Below are 18,913 nucleotides of genomic sequence, written 5' to 3' on the forward strand. Positions count from 1 at the left end.
AAACCGACAAAGAGTTTGGAATTTCGCAGGGAGGAGTAAAGGCCGAGGTGAAATGTCCACCTTACCAAACCAAGAATCCATGCCAGGGGTTTTATATTAAAGTTATACACAGTTTAAGTTCAAGATTTTACAGTTTTGAAAACAGGAAACAACCAAAGTGACAATAAAGTTACTCTAAGGTCTAAACAGCAGCTGAACTGAATCCATTAGATATAGGCAGTCCTCAACTTACGACAGTTCACTTAGTGGCCGTTTTGAAGTTACGACGTCACTGAAAAAAAAAGGGGGGGACTTAGGACCGTTTTTCACACTTACAACTGCTGCAGCCTCCCTGCGGTCAAGTGATCAAAATTCAGAGGCTTGGCAACTGACTCGTACTTATGACGCTTGCAGTATCCCAGGGAGGGTATGTGATCGCCTTTTGCGACAAAATTTAAGGGGGGGGGAGCCAGATCCACTTAACGACCGTGCAACTAACTTAACGACTGCAGTGACCTTCTTTAACAACCGTGGCAAAAAAGATTTGTAAAAAATGGGACAAAATTCACTTAGCGACTGCCTTGCTGAGCATCAGTGATTTGGGGGGTCGATTGCAGTTGTGTGTTGAGAATGACTTGCATGTAATGATGTCAGTCAGTATTTATTTATTTATTTATTTTCTGAAACCATGGAGACTTACTTGCTATAATGAACCGAAGTTCTACTTAAGTTCCCTTGGCATTCGAAGTCGTCTTCCCTGTCTTCCAAACTCGGCGTCCTTTTGAGTTTGCTGGATTTTTTCTGGGTTGGGGAAGAAAACACACCTCAGTTTACCTGTTACCACGAAGGTGAGATAATTGGGTATCAAGCTAGTATACAGACATAAAGCAATATAGTTTGGACTTGACGTGTATACGTATAACCTCCTCTTTGGAGTAGCTTGCCTCCTCTCCGTCTGCCTTCGGTTTTGCAAAATAAAAAAAGGGGGGGGGATTTGTTCTGATCTTGCTTTGTGGCCTTGGTGGTTAGCACTCACGCCCGCGGCGACTTCTGCACAGAATCAAATCAGAGACACTGTACGAGCCTCTAAAAGTTGTGTGTTTATGGGTTTCCTGGCGAAGTGCTTTGTTCCGTCCTAATTTTCTCCAGCTTGCGGTTTTGAAACATTACCCTAGCTAAGGGGTGGGATGAAACCGAAATTAACAATGGACCGTTTGCAGGGTCAAAATTAATCCCCACTAGGGAAAAAACAAAACAGAATACAAGTAAATTAAACAAAAAAACCATGAGCCTGTCGTTTGTGCCTCGATCACTGTCTGGTTTGGCGTAGCAACCGAACAAGGCAGGCAACAGACTTCAACAGACAGTTAGGACTGTGGGGGGAAAAATAACTGCAAGTAGCCTGCTTTCCACTGAGGACTTGTGCACTGCTTGAGCCAGTAAAAGGGCTGAGAAAATATCTTCAGAGCCCTCACATCCTGGACATAAGCTATTTCAACTTCTTCCCCCAGGACACCGCTATGGGGCATTGCATGCCAAAACAATCAGATATAAAGATTTCCCTCATTCCCATTCCCATAGCATTGTCTCATTTCTCATCTTCCCTGTTCTCTTGTCCTACTGGTTTCTTATGAGTAAAATAAGAATGGAATGGAATGGAATGGAATGGAATGGAATGGAATAGAATAGAATAGAATAGAATAGAATGGAATGGAATGGAATGGAATGGAATGGAATGGAATGGAATGGAATGGAATGGAATGGAATGGAATGGAATAGAATGCAGAATAGAATAGAAAATAGAATAAAATGCAGAATAGAATGCAAATAGAATAGAATGCAGAATAGAATAGAAAATAGAATAAAATGCAGAAAAGAATGCAAATAGAATAGAATGCAGAATAGAATAGAAAATAGAATAAAATGCAGAATAGAATACAGAATAGAATAAAATGCAGAATAGAATAGAATGCAGAATAGAATAGAATGGAATAAAATGCAGAATAAAATAGAGTGCAGAATAGAATAGAGAATTGTTTATTGGCCAAGTGTGATTGGACACACAAGGAAAAAAATACATTCATCATAAATCATGAGCTACAACACTTACTGATGGTCACAGAATACTAGTAAGCAACAACATAAATCATTCTAGGGTACTAAATAAAACAATATAAATCATATCATAAAAAGATCAGGAGATACAGGTAATAGGAAAGATGTGAAGAATAATAGGAATGCAGCCTTAATAGATAGTTTGACAGTGTTGTGGGAATTAGTGGTTTAGCAGAGGGATGGCATGGGAGAAAATCCATCAATTGTTGTTTCTAACTTAGGATTAATGATTGTAACTATGATTAAGACCTATGATTTGCTGTTGTTGAGATGTACATTGTGAGCTTATGCGCCGGAGACGAATCCCTTGTGTGTCCGATCGCCCCTGGCAATCCCAAAAATTATTCTAGACCCTCCTTCCGAGAAACAAATGAGTAACCTTGCGTTTGGTCAGGCTTCCCATCAGGGATCGGTTGTGACGTTTGCTCAGGATCGGGTCTTCACCGGATTCCGGGTTCTCCTCGTGCTTGTTCTACGGGGACAAAAAGGACAACAGCAAGGCTCAAACATCAAAAGGTTTTAGTTTTTTTTTTTTTTTGGTAAGGCCAAACTTGCAAAGGAGAAACTGGGAAGAAAAATGCCTCACACCTTCTTAGAATAGAAGAGGAAGAGGAATGGAAAGGAATGCAACTCAAGAAACTCTCGTCCCTTTTAATCCCTTTGCTTTCCTCAAGTAATTTTTAAAACAGTCACAAGTTCAGTCAGTTTCCCCCCCAAAATTTGGCAGCTGGATATTTTGTGGCTCTCTCTCTCTCTTCCTCCCTCCCTCTCCCTCTCTCTCTCCCTCTCTCACAATACACACATTTTGGGCAGCTGCATTTCTCTCTCTCTCTCTCTCTCTTCCTCCCTCTCCCCCTCTCCCTCCCTCTCTCTCTCACAATACACACATTTTTGGCAGCTGGATTTTGTCTCTCTCTCTCTCTCTCTCTCTCTCTCTCTCTCTCCCCACTCACAACATACACATTTTTGGCAGCTGGATTTTTGTCGGTCTCTCCCTCTCTCTCTCTCCCTCCCTCCCTCTCTTAAGAGCTACAGTGAACAATGAATTTTGTGCTCACGTGTAGCACATTTAAGGCAGCCAGGAGGGGGTGGGTGGGCTTGCGTTGTCCGATTCCTGGGTTCTCGTCCATATTTTTTTTTCAGCTCTCTCATCCTCTCCAACCCTTCGTCCAATGTGTCAGGAAACCCTTTGCGAAGCATTTTAAGTAGGACTGCTTTTCTAGCGGCCCCAGCCCCTGATTAAAAGGGCCCTTAGGAGAGGGGGGGGGAGGGAAAAGGCACCGCTGATAATCATAGTTGTCAAGCCTTCGTCTTTCTGAGGGTGTAAGAAATCCAGCAATTATTTTGAAATTAATATACAAGGAGTTGGAGAAAGTGGAGGGGAGCTTTCTTTATCAAACCTTGGAGTTATGAAAAACTTTTTTTTTTTTTAAAGGGCAAAGAAGATTCCAAAAAGGGAGTGTAAACCACCTGTGCGTTTCTTGCGTTGTTCCCCACCTCGCTGTTGGCCCCTGACAAATTTCACTCACCTGCTTCCCTCATTAACGGTGTGCGCTCAGCTATGAAAGGCAGAAATCATTAATAAACCCATTTAAAGCCAGAAAGCGAATAAAAAACCCCGGCTGTGAAAAAGGCCACCCCGCTCTTGCTTTGATTTCAAAATGCCTGTCAATACTGTATGTGTTTATTTCTTCCATAGAGCTGGAAAAGGCAGGAGGAACAGAGGATGAATGGTGGGGACCGGGGAAAGGAGAGACCAAATCAAAACCTCATTACAGGGAAAGGTAGAATGAAAAGTGGGGGGAAGGAGGACGAGAATGGTCCTCAGTGGAACAGAAGTGGTGGCTTATCCATCGATGGAGGCTTTCAATAAGAGATTGGAGAGTCATTTGTCTCCCAAATTTTCTATTTAGATGCTCTACTACTTTTTCAGTTACCGGAACAATGAACTAATGGAACAGTTTGTCTCCAGAAGTTGCAGGTGCTCTATCATTGGAGGCTTCTACGAAGAGATTGGATAGCTGTCTGCCTGGAATAATATAGGGTGTCTTGCTTGAGGAGGGGGTTGGACTAGAAGACCTCCAAGATCCTTTCCAGCTCGGTTATCCTTCTGCCTTTGCTCAGCTGGCCAGGGGCTGCCATCTGTCCCCTGGGCAACCGGTTGGAAAGTGATATTAATGGCTTAGGAGGGAAGGAACGAGGCTGGTTTCTCCACGCCTCGTGGTCCCCGCTGTGTTGGATGGCATGCGCGCGAGACGAATGAGAAACCTAAGTGGGCGGTAAATATTTATCATGATTACAGGGGAAAAACACACACAGACACACACAAAAACTCATTAACTGTTCAACGCTCAACTTCTCCTCACCGAAGAAGAGGCCACCGTGGTGATCAGTCAGGGTTAACCCTGATTACATATTGAGCCTCGGTGCTCCAAAGAGGTTTATGAGAAATGATGAAAAGAGGTGTGTATGTGTTATGCGTGTCAAGAAATATAGCGATCAAAAAGGCCAATTTGGCAAGGATTCGTTTGAAGAAAGAAAAGTCTGCCCGTCCCAGGGTCCCCGGTGGAAAGTGCTGATCGACTTAAAGTGATTCTGTCAACTCATAAAATATTTCTCTGGTCTTTTTTAGAGTTGCAAACAGAAAGGGAAGGAGGGGGGGGAGAAAGGGGGTTGAAAGAGCAGTGCGGCAGCTTGGAAATCGAAAGTGCATTCCATAAATGTTTTCAAAGATAGTAACTAGGTGACTGAAGTTTCTGCCATGCAAAATTCTAATAATAATATATTCTAAATAATAATATAGGAAATACTCTAAATGCTCTGAGGGTCATTTGGAAAAATCCTTTCTTAGTGAGCCCCTAGAAGCCAAGAGGAATATAGGGGCCAAATTTCAAGTTTGTAGGCTTTACGGTTCTGGAGATTTTGTGCTGATGCCTGAGTGGTATATTGCTTTGATATATACATAGATTTTACCAAACGTTATCATATTATTTTTTTTGCAAAAACTTTTATCGTATGGATTTATTCGTGTTTTATCATGAAGCTTTTCGGATTGGCTCCCTCTGCCCCCACTTAACCCCCCAAAAATCACCTTCTTAAGATCAGGCTTGTTCCCCAATTTCCCCGAGGACGACAAGGTGGTGACGGCAAAATTATTTTGGTCTTCGCAGTCCCGGATTTTAGATTCCTTGATCAGAGAGTCCAGTTTCTTCTTGGCGAGGTTTTCCACCCGTTTCCGATTAGAAGAAGCCTGGAAGCCAAACAAAATGTAGACGTTACAAGCAGTTTATATATATATATTTATATATATATAAAGTGCAGTTTCTCCTTGGTTTCTTTCCCAGTTGGTAGGCAATGGTCCTTGGCTTATAACAATTTGCTTAGTGACTGCTTGAAGTTACGATGTCGCTGAAAAAAAGGGGATTTAAGACCATTTTTCACACTTATGACCATTGTGGCATCCCCATGGTCACGTGATCAAAATTCAGACGCTTGGCAGCCGACCTGTATTTATGAGGGTCTGGGGGTCATGTGATCCCTTTTTGTGACTGTGATGACCCTAAGGGGCGTGGCACAAAAGCAACAAAGTCACAAAAGTAGGTAAAGTCCCTTTAATTCCTCCAACTTGGCCCCCAATGTCCAGTTATCATCGGCTGGAGAAAAAAAAACTCTCCCAAGAACAGTTTTTAAAGGGAAGGAATTCAGTCCGAACCCAAAGTACAAAGAAATTATAAATAAAAACCAACACAAACCACAAGCTGCAGCAATTAACGAGACGGGGCAGGAGAAGGAATTGCAGACTTCAAAAGATAACGAAACACACACACTGGGGAGGATGCCAGAACCCAGATAAGACTTGACAAACAAAGATAATTTCACGCTTTGCTTCCAGCAAGGTGCTGTGCACAAACAACCTCTTTATCCCGTTTTCCCAGCTGCAGCTAATTAAGGGAATCAGGGCCCTTTTCTCCCCCGTAACTCATGTTGGTCCCTTCTCCATTCCTCCCTGCGTGGCCTAGGATGAAGAGGGGGTGGGCCTTCCTCTGAATGCCCAGCCAGACTGTGCCCTTCCCCAGTTTCCTCCCCACCCACCGGAGCCACACTCCCACTCTCTGTCAGCTGCTCGACCTCCCCCCCTCGGACTCAGAGTCCAACAGGAGCACGACAATGACCTTCTGACCAGGAAAATCAACGGGAAAGCCTGATTCACTTAACAACCGGGTTTCTGACTTAACAATTGCAGCAATTCACTTAACAATGGAGTGAGAAAGGTCGTAAAAGGTGGCAAACCTCACATAACAACTGTTTTGCTTAGGAACGGAATGTTTGGGGCCCACTGAATGAACTAAAAGAAGGAAAGCAAGAAGTCCATGAAGCCAAAAGTGAAATTAATCACATTTTCTCTTGATGGACTATTAGGTGGTCTCATGTTTATATTACACAGGTATTATTATGACCTAGATGCACTTCAGACATGACTTTGGTTTAACCAAGCAGCTAAAAAATCAATCGCAATCACAGTGTTGAGTAACGAGCCTATATTTGATTAGCTGTTCCCAGATGTTTTTTTCCCCCCTGTTCAATTCTTTCCACATTAGGCACAAGAGGAAAATGTCAAATCAGATGAAGGTTTGCATAAGGTCTCCAGAACTGTACAAAGACCAGAAGTCTCAAAGGGTAAGAGGGTAGCACAATTAGTTTTGCCTCTGCAATTATGGGGGTAATTCGGAATTATTCTTGTTTGGGGATTGCAAAAGTATTTTTGGAAGGGGGAGGGTTTTTAATAAAGGAGAATTATAGAACCTCAATGAAAATGAAACGTGCAGAAAAATGAAGAATGGGAATTAGGAGGCACATTTTTAGCCTTTAGGATATTGGACCAAAGGGGGGGAAGGAAATTTCTCTCCCACAGTCAAACTCAGCTGGAGGTATACATAATACTCGCAGTGGGAAAACTGCCAAGGTTTCAATTAGATTTTTTAAAATGTTTTGCAACACCCGTGGCTGACAGGTAGAAACAAGCAGTGTGTACCCAATAGATAAGCTCCAATTTTGGGGTGGGGGGGGGGCAGAGGGAAGCCACTGGGATGAGATTTTGGGGGGCTGTTCCAGCTTTGGAAGGGAAGTGGGAGCTGTCCAAGGTGCTGAAACAAGACAAGTGCTGTTCAGAAAATAAGACAAAGGATCTGATCGGTCTCTTCAATCGTGAATGCCTGAGCCTGGATTTCCACTTAGGAAACCCTCCAAATAGAATTAGGACAAAATAGTTCAAATGGGTGTTGTAATTTTTTTTTTTAAGCAGAGCGACAAGAAGAAATTATGGTCCCTAATGCTTCTGATTGAATGTTTTGAGGCCTAAGGTCGCCCCTCATTTCTTGCCAACCGTCGTTTGGTAATAAGTTTAAAACTCCTGTTGTATAAAAAAATTAATTAGTGATTAAGCGTTGATTTGGAGGGATAAATACTGCTGGCAACAGTTGACTTTCACGCGGCTTTCCACTTCAAAAGGGTACAAGGGCCTGGAAACAAAAACCAAAGAGAGAGAGAGAGACAGACAGACAGACAGACAGACAGACAGGGAGGAAAGAGACAGGGAGAGGGAAGGAGAGAAAGAGAGACACAGAGAGAGGAAGGGAGGAAGGGAAAAGACAGAGAGGAGAGAGAGTGAGGGAAAGAGAAAGACACAGAGAGAGGGAGAGAGACAGGGAGGAAACAGAGATGGGAGAGAAGAGAGAAGAGAGAGACAGAGGTTGAGAAAGAGAGACAGGGAGGAAACAGACAGATATGAGAGAGAGAAAGAAAGAGAGAGACAGGGAAGGAGGGAGGGAGGGAGGGAGGGAAGAAGAAGAAGAAGAAGAAGAAGAAGAAGAAGAAGAAGAAGAAGAAGAAGAAGAAGAAGAAGAAGAAGAAGAAGAAGAAGAAGAAGAAGAAGAAGAAGAAGAAGAAGAAGAAGAAGAAGAGGAAGAAGAAGAGGAAGAGGAAAGAGAGGGCTGCTCGCTGAATTAACCATTTCTTCCATTTATGTGGGTCAAGGAAAACGTAGCCCTCAAATGTTCTTCTTTAAAGAAAACATAATGGCCCATCAAGATCAAGAGGGTGATTTCTTCTCTCAGGATTACATAATTTGAAGTACAAGTGCAAGGGTAAACCCCTGGGGGGATAAATCAAATTTCCCAGCACATCAAAACCATGTTACAGCGCTAATAAGGGCAAATTTCGGCTGTATGGCATGCAAGGGTGATTTATTTTTAATCAAGCGGGAAGAGCGTGGAGGGCTACGCTTCTTGTGGCTGCGAAAACCCCTGCGTTTTGATTAACAGCCACGTTCAACACCTGTACTCTGTATTTGGACCTGGTTTTATTTAGACTGGGGTGTTTTAATTTCACCTTGTGCTACGCTTCGACCAAGTCTCTCGGACGCTCAGCTGCAGGCCAAGCAGCTGAATGGGTTCTGTTGTGGCCAAGACACTGTGCTGATGGTCTCGTGGGCCAACCTACCACCACTTGTCTTCTAATGGTGCTGGGACAAAAGGCAGGAAGGAAGGAAAGGAGGATGGGGTGGCCAGGGTTGCAGGGAAAATAAGGTAGGTTTGAGTTGTGCCTTTAAAATGTACACATGTAATCCTCGGCGTACGACCACAATTCTTTTTCTAAGTGAGACATATGTTAAATGAATGTTTGCCCCATTTTTACGACCTTTCTTGCCACTGCACTGGCAAATGTATCATTGTGGCTGTTAAGTTAGTAACACAGTTGTGAATAGAATAGAATAGAATAGAATAGAATAGAATAGAATAGAATAGAATAGAATAGAATAGAATAGAATAGAATAGAATAGAATAGAATTAGAATAGAATCTTTATTGAGAATAGAATAGAATTCAGAATAGAATAGAATAGATTAGAATTAGAATTAGAATAGAATAGAATCTTTATTGAGAATAGAATAGAATGCAGAATAGATTAGAATGCAGAGTAGAAAAGAATTAAATGCAAAATAGAACAGAATGCAGAATAGAATAGAAGAATAGAAAATAGAATAGAATAGAATGAAACTTTATTGTCAAAACTTATCTGGCTTCCCTGTTGACTTTGCTTGTCAGAAGGTTGAAAAAGGGGACGACGTGACCCCGGGACACAGCAGCTGTCATAAATATGAGTCAGTTGCCAAGTATCTAAATTTTGATTATGTGAACATGGAGATTCTGCAATGGTCCTAAGTGTGCAAAACAGTCATCATTCCCTTTCTTCAGTGCCACAGAGCAGATGTTTTAAACAAACCTCCTCGACGGAAACCAGAACATTCGAGGTGTTCTTATGCTTTCTATCTCCCTTCTTCTCCTTCCCCAGATCAACACGGATGCAGTTGGGTTTGGTCAACGAGACTCAACTCTACGTGCCAAGCCAGTCCACCTTTTCAATACTCACATCCCCGTTCATTAGCTTGCAGTCATCATCCATCTCATCGGCGCTGTCCTCGTCGGAAACTTCGCCCTCTTCAACATCTTCACTGATGTTGGCTGGAAGCTTTTTCCCCTAGGATGCAAAAAAATGTCATTGGGAGATAAGTAGACACCCAAGGCCAACTGGCATTCTCGTTGCTGTGCCAAAATTTATTTATTTTATTTATTTATTTGGTTTGTCAATTGCTTACAAGATAAAAGATATAAGTAAAACATAGTTATGGATACATATAAGAAAAATAAAAAGATATATAAAATATATAAAATATATAAAAGAAACAATAGGACAGGGACGGTAGGCATGTTGGTGCGCTTATGCACAGGCCTCTTAGGAAAGGGGTGAAGTCAATAGTAGACAGTTTAAGGTTAAAGTTTTTGGGGTTTGGAGAAAAAAACAGAGTCAGGTAGAGTATTCCAGACATTGACCACTCTGTTGCTGAAGTCGTATTTCCTGCAATCAAGTTTGGTGCGGTTAACCTTGAGTTTGTATCTATTGTTTGTTCTTGTATTGTTATGGTTGAAGCTGAAGTATTCATTGACAGGTAGGATATTGCAATGTGTAATTTTATATATTATACTTAGATTCAAAATCAAAGGAAATTGTTGAAAATGTGAATATGATTTGAGTTGTATTGGTGGAAAACACAATAAAAAATTAATATATAGATTAAAAAATAAGAAAAAAATTCCCAGGTGGCATCGGAAAACTGCTCTCATGGGATTGCCAAGAAAACCACAGAGATGTGTCGAGAAAGTAATTAAAAGAGGGGTTTTTTCCCCTTCATCTGATCTTGAGGTCTGCACCAATCTGGCTTCAAATCTTGGCCAAGCTGTTTTCCTTCCAGCTAACCCTCCCTCCATCTTGCCACAAAGAATCAGAGAGCTTCCAACAGGGCAAACGAGAGATATTATATTTATTGATCGATCAATCTCGCCACAAAATCCCAGAAGGGGATTTAGATTGATTAGGAACGCAGAATCCGAAGCGTGGATCAAAGCTGAGTGGAAATGAATTGCTTTCAAGAGGGCCAAAGCCTCTTGAAAAAGCTCACTGTGATCTGCACCACTCCAAAAATCCAATCACTGAGAACTGGGCAGCTGCCACAGATTTTTCTAAAACTGTTTTTTGGGGAAAATGGAATTAAACTCTTCGCAGCATAAAGCACGGAACCGAGGGAGGAAAAGTGCAGGAAAGAAAAGAAGGGCTTAACTAAAATAAAAATGTATTATTATTATTTATCATAGGTTTGGAAGGAACCGAAGGGCAAATGAGTTAAAGTTAATTACAACCCCGTTTAGTTACTTTAACCTCCCGGTGCAGGTCTGATTCAGCGACAGTGAAGCAGTGAATTTAAATGTCTGATTGAGGGTTGCCAATTAGTAAACCGAGTGATGTCGGAGTCCCCAAAACGTGGCAGCATAGATGTACAAAGGGCCACTGAATCTTCCAATCGGTTCGAAGGTCCAATGACATTTCACTTGCAAGGGGCAACTGCATCTAATTACTTTTGGGTTGATGCTTTGCATGGTGCAAATTTGCACATTTGTTCTAAATTACTCCACCAGGCCCAGGGGTGGGATTCTACCAGTTTGGACCAGTTCTACAGAACCGGTTGTTCCCATTCTGTGCAGTTTGGAGAACTGGCAAATGGCGCCACTGGCTGGCCCCTCCCCTCCCCTCCCAGCCCCACGCGGTCACTCCTTATCTCGCATGCGCACCATCCAACTGTGTTGTGCAAGCAAATTTTATGTGACAGACTCAGGCAGCAGATTGCAGAAAGAGTAGATCTGTGAGTGAATCTGTGATTCTGCAAGCCACTCCATCTGCCTGCCTGCTTTTGGGGTAAAAGTTGTTCTTTTTTAAAATAAAAAAATTCAAATATTTACATAATTATTTATTATTTATTGTCAATTTACATATACATAATAATAGTAATAATAATATTATTTACTTGTATATATCATGGTATTCTTCCAACTTCTGATTTCTACCTTTATTATCTCACCATTGGTAAAACAAATCCCAAGTTAAAAGAATATTAGTTAGAAGTTAGAAGAATACCATGATATACAAGTAAAGAATATTATTATTACTATTATTATGTGCATGTAAATTGACTCAGACAATACACTGTTTATTAAGCACTCATATATGTTAAAGAAAAATGTATAAATGATTTTTTTTTTTAAAAAAAGTCCAGGTTCAATCTTGAATCTTAATGATGAGAGAATCGGTGTTGTTTGGATTTTTAATGGGTATTCCTCGAGTTATATTGAGCCCCAAATTTTATGTGGTTAATCAAGGTATGGGTTAAGGGAGTTAATGCCCTGTTTTCTGGTCTTCTTTCGTAATTCCTGGTTGAGGGGGGGAATTAAATTGAATTCGACCTGACAGAAGCGTAACTGGAAGAGAAGAACATGGTTACCGAGGCTTTTCGCTTTGGGTTCCCTGGTGACCAGGCAGTTGCTTTTTACCTATCAATGCCTCTCAGTAGTCGACACACAGTTCAGAACAGTCCCTCCTAATTTTTTTTATTTCCTAGTGGGTGCTCTGTGATGCGTGGCCCTGGGTGACATGATACATGTCCGTTGGTATTTTTCGACAAAAAAAAAAGAACAATAACAATGTTTGGTATTGAAATGGACCTTCTGGATGGATTAGGGAGCTTTTGCGTTGTTCTATTATTGTAGAATAACATTGGTTCCTTCTTCCTGTTCTGCACAGGCTGTTGAAACTACCACTTAAAAAAACCCTGCACGATAGACATTAGAACAACAGAGTTGGAAGGGCCCTTGGAGGTCTTCTAGTCCAACCCCTTGCTCAGGCAGGAGACCTTAAGACTTATGGCATTGCCAAGTTTCGTGTAAACAATTTGATTAAACTTGCTTAGTAGGAAACAAGCTTCCTACTTACCTTTTTTTTAGCTTTATTTATGATGGCCTATGCTCCGGAGCCTTCGTGTTAATAATCTCAGTTGTCAAGGGGATTTACCTAAACTAAGCAAGCCTCAAGTGAGCTGGTTAAGTTCAATCTATCTTTTATTCCTTTCCATTCTATTTTCTTCTATTTATATTCTATTTCTATTTATTTTCTATATTCTATTCTATTCTATTCTATTCTATTCTCTTCTATTCTATTCCACCCTTTTATTGCCTACACCTTATATTTGATCTTATTTTATCTCCCGTATTACCTAAAGCCAGTCAATGATTAAATAAAGTCCATTGACTTAACACTCTTGATTTTAATTGGCTGTTAGGCAGCTTAAATATAGCTGACCCCATCCTTGGGAAAGGTCAAGAGGAGGTTCTGGGCCGCATCCTGGCTGCCAGAGAGATGCCAACCCAATCTGGTCTGTGCCTAATTTTGTCTTTGATTACCTTAACCAAGATTTTTCCCTTGAGGCTCTCCGGGGAAGGCAGCTCGTTGGAATCCTCGCTGTTGACCGTAGACAAGTCCAGTTTGTCGCCCAGGATTTCAACCAGGTACTGGGCCATCTTTTTCTGCTGGGTAACGCTGCAGTGGTTCTCGATGGACAAAATGACGGGGTATCTGTGCGGGGTGAGAAAAGCCATGGACGGAAGAAACGTGAAGACGCAAATTCTATCCTCCCAAATTCTAGTGGCGGTGACGATATTTGCACACGGTCTACAAGAGCCTACAAACTTGAAATTTGGCACATATGTTCCTCTTGGTTTCTAGGTGCTCAGTAGGAAAGGATTTTTCCAAATGAGCCTCGGAGCATTAGTACTTCCTATAATATTATTATTAACACGCTCTGATGTTCAGGAGTTCTATTCTGCCTCCCCACCTGAAAAGAAATCTCTTCCAAAGGCAAAACACAAGCAGAGGAGTTTCAGTTTCAGTTTCAAGCAGCTTTAGTACAGAACAGTTGAGCTAAGCCACGCCCAGGCTCCTTGCTGTCTTCTTTTTGCTCACAGCAAATACTCTTTCAGTTTCCAAACAGCCCTCAACTCTCTCACACACTGACAAGATGCTAGCCAGGTGAATGCCAATGGATGCTGGTAGGCAGAGGCAGAATTTCCCCCCCCCCTTATTTTCCTCCCCAAAAACTAAGCCCAACCCCATAGTATCGTGGCAAAGTACAGGTATCGAGCTAGTAGCAAAATAAAGGAACGAACGTCATCCAGGTAGACTTAAGCAGCTGGTCCTCAAGGTGGGAAAGACGTACTCATTTTTGATGAAGGCGTATTTGTTGATGGTCTCAATCACATCTTTGAAAAGGATCTTGGAGGTCAGGGTGTAGCCGTGGTGGACAATCGGCTCGCCGTCTGGACCGTCCCAGCAGTCAACTGGAAAAGGGAAAAATAGGGATTATTTAGACCTGCATCGTGTGTTTTGGTACGTATTTTGCTGTCTGGAACCACCAAATCAGGCAGGAAAGTACATCTTTGGGACGGTTTGAGACTCTCCAGCTTTCAAAAAGTGCTAATGGGGAAAAGCCTCCCAGAGGCCAGAGGACTCACTGGGAGAATATGGTTGGCATGGACCGAGGATGGCTTGAAGGGTTCGGAGCACAACCGAAAAGACAAGCTGGCTTCTTAGGATAGCGGAATCTCTCCCTCCTTCATCGGGAGAGGGGCAAAGCTGGTTTGAAAAGAACGGGACAAAAAAAAACCCAAAGCTGTTTGTTTAACACAAAGAAGCCAAACTGGGGAAGGAAGGGAAAAAGAGTCAAAACTGAGTGAAGGGTTAACTACCTGCCTTCAAAAGACCCTCCCAAGGGGGAGGGGGAGAGGGAGGGAGGGAGGGAGGGAGGGAGGGAGAGAAAGAGAGACACAGAGGGAGGGAGGGAGGGAGGGAGGGAAAGAGGCAGACAGACAGAGAGAGAAAGAGACAGGGAGGGAGGGAGAGAAAGAGAGAGACAGGGAGGAAGGAGGAAGAGAAGGAAAGGAAAGAGAGAGTGAGGGAAAGAGAGAGACACAGAGAGAGGAAGGGACGCAGGAAAAGACAAAGAGAGAGAGAGAGAGAGAGAGAGGAAGAGACAGAGATGAGAGAAAGAGAGAAATGGGGAGGGAGGGAGAGAGAGAGAAATAGAGACAGGGAGGGAAGAAGAGAAAGAGAGAGAGAGTGAAGGAAAGAGAGAGACACAGAGGAAGGGAGGAAGGGAAAAGACAGAGAGAGAAAGAGTGAGGGAAACACAGAAATGAGAGAGACAGGGAGGGGGTAAAGAGACAGAGAGGAGGGAGAGAAAGAGGGAAGAGAGAGAGAGAGAGAGGGAGAGGGAGGAAAGAGATGAGAGAGAGAGAAAGGAAGAGAGAGATGGGAGGGAGAGAGAGAGAGGAGAGAGAGAAAGAGAGAGAGAGAGACAGGGCGAGAGGGGAGGGAAGAAAGAGAGAAAGAAAGAGAGAGAGGGAGAGCGAGAGAGAGCGCGCACCACAGCTTTGTCTGTCTGGAGTGGGGGACAATAGGGAATTGTGCACCTTGCCCTCACACAGCTGGGTTCCCAAATGGGACACCTGGAAGGCAGGTCCTTCCTCAAACTCACCTTCCACACATCGGCACCCGGATTGCAGAACCCAAGCGTACATGTCCACTCTGGACTGGGACATCAGCTGGTCTCCCATGAGGTAGGTGTTATGGGACGAGGCGATGAAATAGTGGCTCAGCGGGCGAGTCATGTCCTGGTTGATGTGGTAATGTTTGGGGTTGAAAATGTCCCCCGCAGGGCTGCGCATGTAAGTGGTGAACCCTGTGAGGAGAAGGAAAACCAGAAGGTGCATCTTTATTCCAGGATGACCTTGGGGGGGGGGGACCCTCCTTACCCCCATGTTGGCGTGTCTAAGAATTCCCAGAGAACATGGCCTTGTCAATCCCAGCAGACAGGTAATCAAAAACCGGGTACATTCAATCATATGTGGTGGATTTGCATTAAAGAAAAACAACAACAACAACTTCGGGCAAAAATACAAAGACGGATAGAAAAGATAAAAGGGAAATATTTAAAACCCGAATTGGGATGCTATCAGAAAAAAATGGTCCAGAAAAAGTATGTATTTAATATTACGTGTCTTAACAGGGGCGAGGATTATTTTCGCCCAATATTGGAAAAAATGATGGAAGACTGCAAGATGAAGAGATCGTTAAGAAGATATTAGATTGTGCAGAAATGGATAGACTTCACGCTGAAAAATCATACACAAAGATGACACAGAGTGGTTACCAAACATGGAATTGATTTTACCAATGGTTGGGAAAAAAAGGGGGTGGAGAGCAAGAAGGGAATTTGTATTGTTGAGCAATTTAAATGCCTGGACAACACGATGTTTATCAAGCACTAAGAAATGTAATCAATGGAAAATCCATAAAATCTTCCCCGAAAATAAGACCGGGTCTTATATTATTATTATTTTGTTCCAAAAGATGCATTAGGTCTTATTTTCAGGGAAATAGGGTACTAAATACATCTGCCTGTCTGACGATCTTAAACTGGGGCTTCTTTTAGGGGTAGGGATTATATTACGAGCATCCTGAAAAATCATGCTAGGGCTTATTTTCCAGTTGGCTTATTTTACTAAATGTGTCCGCCTGACAATCTTAACTAGGGCTTATTTTAGGGACAGGGTTTATATTATGAGCATCCTGGGGGGAAAAAATCATGCTAGGACTTATTTTCTGGTTGGATCTTATTTTGGGGGGGAAACGGGGTATTTTAAACAAAAATTCCGGCGGACATTTGTGGGATTCCAGGCATCTCTGGAAGATGAAGGAGGGAGAACCAAAGAACTTGAGTTGGAGAGATGTGATTTCAAGTGATTTCAAGTGATCTGAAGCTGAACTTACTCATCACTTAATCTCCCTGTCGGAATGACTGACAAAGGAGGAGGAGGATGAATTATGAGACACCCCCGCCCCTGAATGCTTAACTTTTCAGAGAAAGAAGGATAATTATCAAGACAATGGCTTAAATATGCTCAAGTAATTACATGCGAGTTTAATTAACGTCGCCTGAGGACATCGGCATGGAGAAAAATCCATAGTAACGCAGAGAAGCCATCGCTGTCATCACTGGGTGAGATTCAGGTAGTTCTCGAACTACGACTACAACAGAGCCCCAAATGTCTGGGGTTGAGTGAAGCAAGTCTTTCCTCATTTTGCGACCTTTCTTGCGACGGTTGTTAAGTGAACAACGGCCGTTGATAAGTTGGTCACCCGGGTTGTGAAACGTGGAGAGTTTGCTTGTCGGAAGTTCGCAAAAGGGGATCATGTGACCCCCCAGGGACACGGCGGCCGTCATAACTGGGAGTCGGTTGTCAAGCATCCAAATGTAAATCATGTGATCGTGGGAATGTTGCAATGGTCGTAAGTGTGAAAAAAAATGGCCGGATGCAGGGTCCTGGAATCCTGTGATTCCTGACAAGTCAAGTCATTGGGAAACAAAAGCTCCCACAACTTCTGAGGGCAACTTCTGTTCCATGGGTTGACGGTTCTCCCTGTCAGAAAATTCCTCCTCATTTCCAGGTTGAATCTCTCCTTGATCGGATCTGGGAAGGAAGGTCGTAAAATGGAGCCAAATTCACTTCACAAATGTCTCCTGAGCAAATCCTGGGCTTCCATTCTGGTCGTAACCTGAGGACTTACCTGTACAATCCGGGCCAGGAAATGCACCTAAACTCCTTCCCACCCTCCATGGCATTTGGGCCAGCCGGGTCCATGGAGAACCAATTAGGCAGGAGGTGAAGGCTGAGATATACACAAGATTTCTACTGAGAGTGGAGTGTTTTTTTTTGGGTTGAAACTCCGGAAATTTCCCTCAAGCTCGTTCGACACGCCTTCCCACTTGGGGAAGTGGGCTACCGAGTCAGGAGGGGGTCTTTTTCAATGCTTTCCCTCCCAGGCAGCCCCCCCCCCCTGCAAAAGCCAGCCTGCAACTTTAAACACGCTTCTTCATCCGGTCCTAATGATGTGCGATCTTGGCTTCCTTCGTTTGATCCTCTCCAACTGAGTGAACTAATTTCCCACCGGCTCCAGTTGGTTTTGGCTGTTTCCTAATCCTTCCCAACCACAGCTTGGTATGTGTGTTTGTGTGTGTGTGTGTGTGTATGTATGTGTGTGTTCTCCTCCAGTTGGATTTTGTCTGCACTCTTGGGTGGTGGCGACAGCTCCATGGATTTTTGTTGCTATAGACTACCTAGCAACTGGGAAGCATGTTGCATGTTTAATAGGCGTGGAGCCTTCTTGGAACGGCTGAAAGGACCGAGTTGTAGACAGGAGATAGATGATGTTGTATCCCTACCCCCCCACACACACACCTGTTGAGGGAGGGCCGTTCAGTTTGGACACAGGTGGCACCTTTGACCCCCTCTTTCAAACCAGCGGTCCTCTCTGGCCAAATCGGCACAACTCAGGTGACCCCGAGGATACAGACAAAGCTCCAAGTGGCCTCAACAGCTCTCTAAAAGTATGCAAATGACCAACAGTCTGCAAGGAGTATAAATCCTTCCGTTCCCCATCGTTCAGAACCTTCGCTGAAGAAGCTTCTTGGATGAGAAGTGAAACCTCTTCAAAGATAAAAAAACAAGAAAGTGGGACCTCGTCGAAACATCGCCAAGATGCTCTCAATCTTACACGGGAAAAGACACACACATATATTCCCAAGTGGTTCTCCATCCATCTCCATTTATTTTCGGTTCTCCTTCCCCAATTCCTTATCAGAATAAACCAAGGCAGACTCATTTTTCAAACCTGACTTTAACTCAATCTGTTCACACAGAATCAATACTTTTATGAAGGCGGCAACTCTGCAAAGCGACAGCTTTGGAGAAGGGTGGGGGTGAGGAGGGAGGAAGGGTCTGCTCGTGGGTTTTTTTGGGGGGGGACTACACATGGGGACAAAAGAGAAGCTGGCATCGCAAAGCAGGTGTTGCCAGAGAAAAAGGACGCACCAGAAAAGTGGCTTGGTTGTAATCGGCTGCCCATCAATCTTAGGAATCCTTTTTGGGGGTTTTTTTTTGTTCCCCCTGAAGTCTTTTGTGTTTGTGCATGTGTGAGAAAGTGCTGGTTTTTTTTTTACTTTTTTAAGGTGGGGGGGGAGGAGTTTATAAAGCTAAAAATCTCATCGCCACCAGGCTAAATTGAATCCCGGATGTTGGGAGGACACAGGTGGCTTCACACCCACCTGTGCTCTTCGTAAAGTAAATTAAAAAGCCGCTTGCAGTGGCTGCAGATGGATTGCTACCAGGTGCAAGGGAAAACATTAGCGCATTTAGCAGACGTCCTGAAGGAGGGGAGGGTGATTGTGTCCTGGACAATTGATTCCCACCCCCTGTTTCATGCAGGGGCCGAGGCCGGCCAAATCGTTCCACTAATGGGGCACCTGACAAGGAGACCCTGTC

At 43.3% G+C, this 18,913-nt stretch overlaps 1 protein-coding gene across 1 annotated transcript in view; it reads right to left on the reverse strand.

Moving 5' to 3' along the window:
• The window catches only part of PLCH2 (phospholipase C eta 2), a 59,773-nt gene that overhangs the window by 26,506 nt on the left and 14,354 nt on the right, over nt 1–18,913 (reverse strand). Inside the window, 7 exon segments of the mRNA XM_087944429.1 lie at nt 680–780; nt 2,474–2,566; nt 5,186–5,344; nt 9,522–9,629; nt 12,938–13,109; nt 13,750–13,870; nt 15,067–15,270. Of these exon segments, the coding sequence (XP_087800555.1) occupies nt 680–780; nt 2,474–2,566; nt 5,186–5,344; nt 9,522–9,629; nt 12,938–13,109; nt 13,750–13,870; nt 15,067–15,270 (958 nt within the window).

This window comes from Notechis scutatus, chromosome 16 (assembly GCF_049901735.1).
Source record: "Notechis scutatus isolate UNSWTSFEM ecotype Mainland chromosome 16, rNotScu1.2, whole genome shotgun sequence".
NCBI lineage: Eukaryota > Metazoa > Chordata > Lepidosauria > Squamata > Elapidae > Notechis > Notechis scutatus.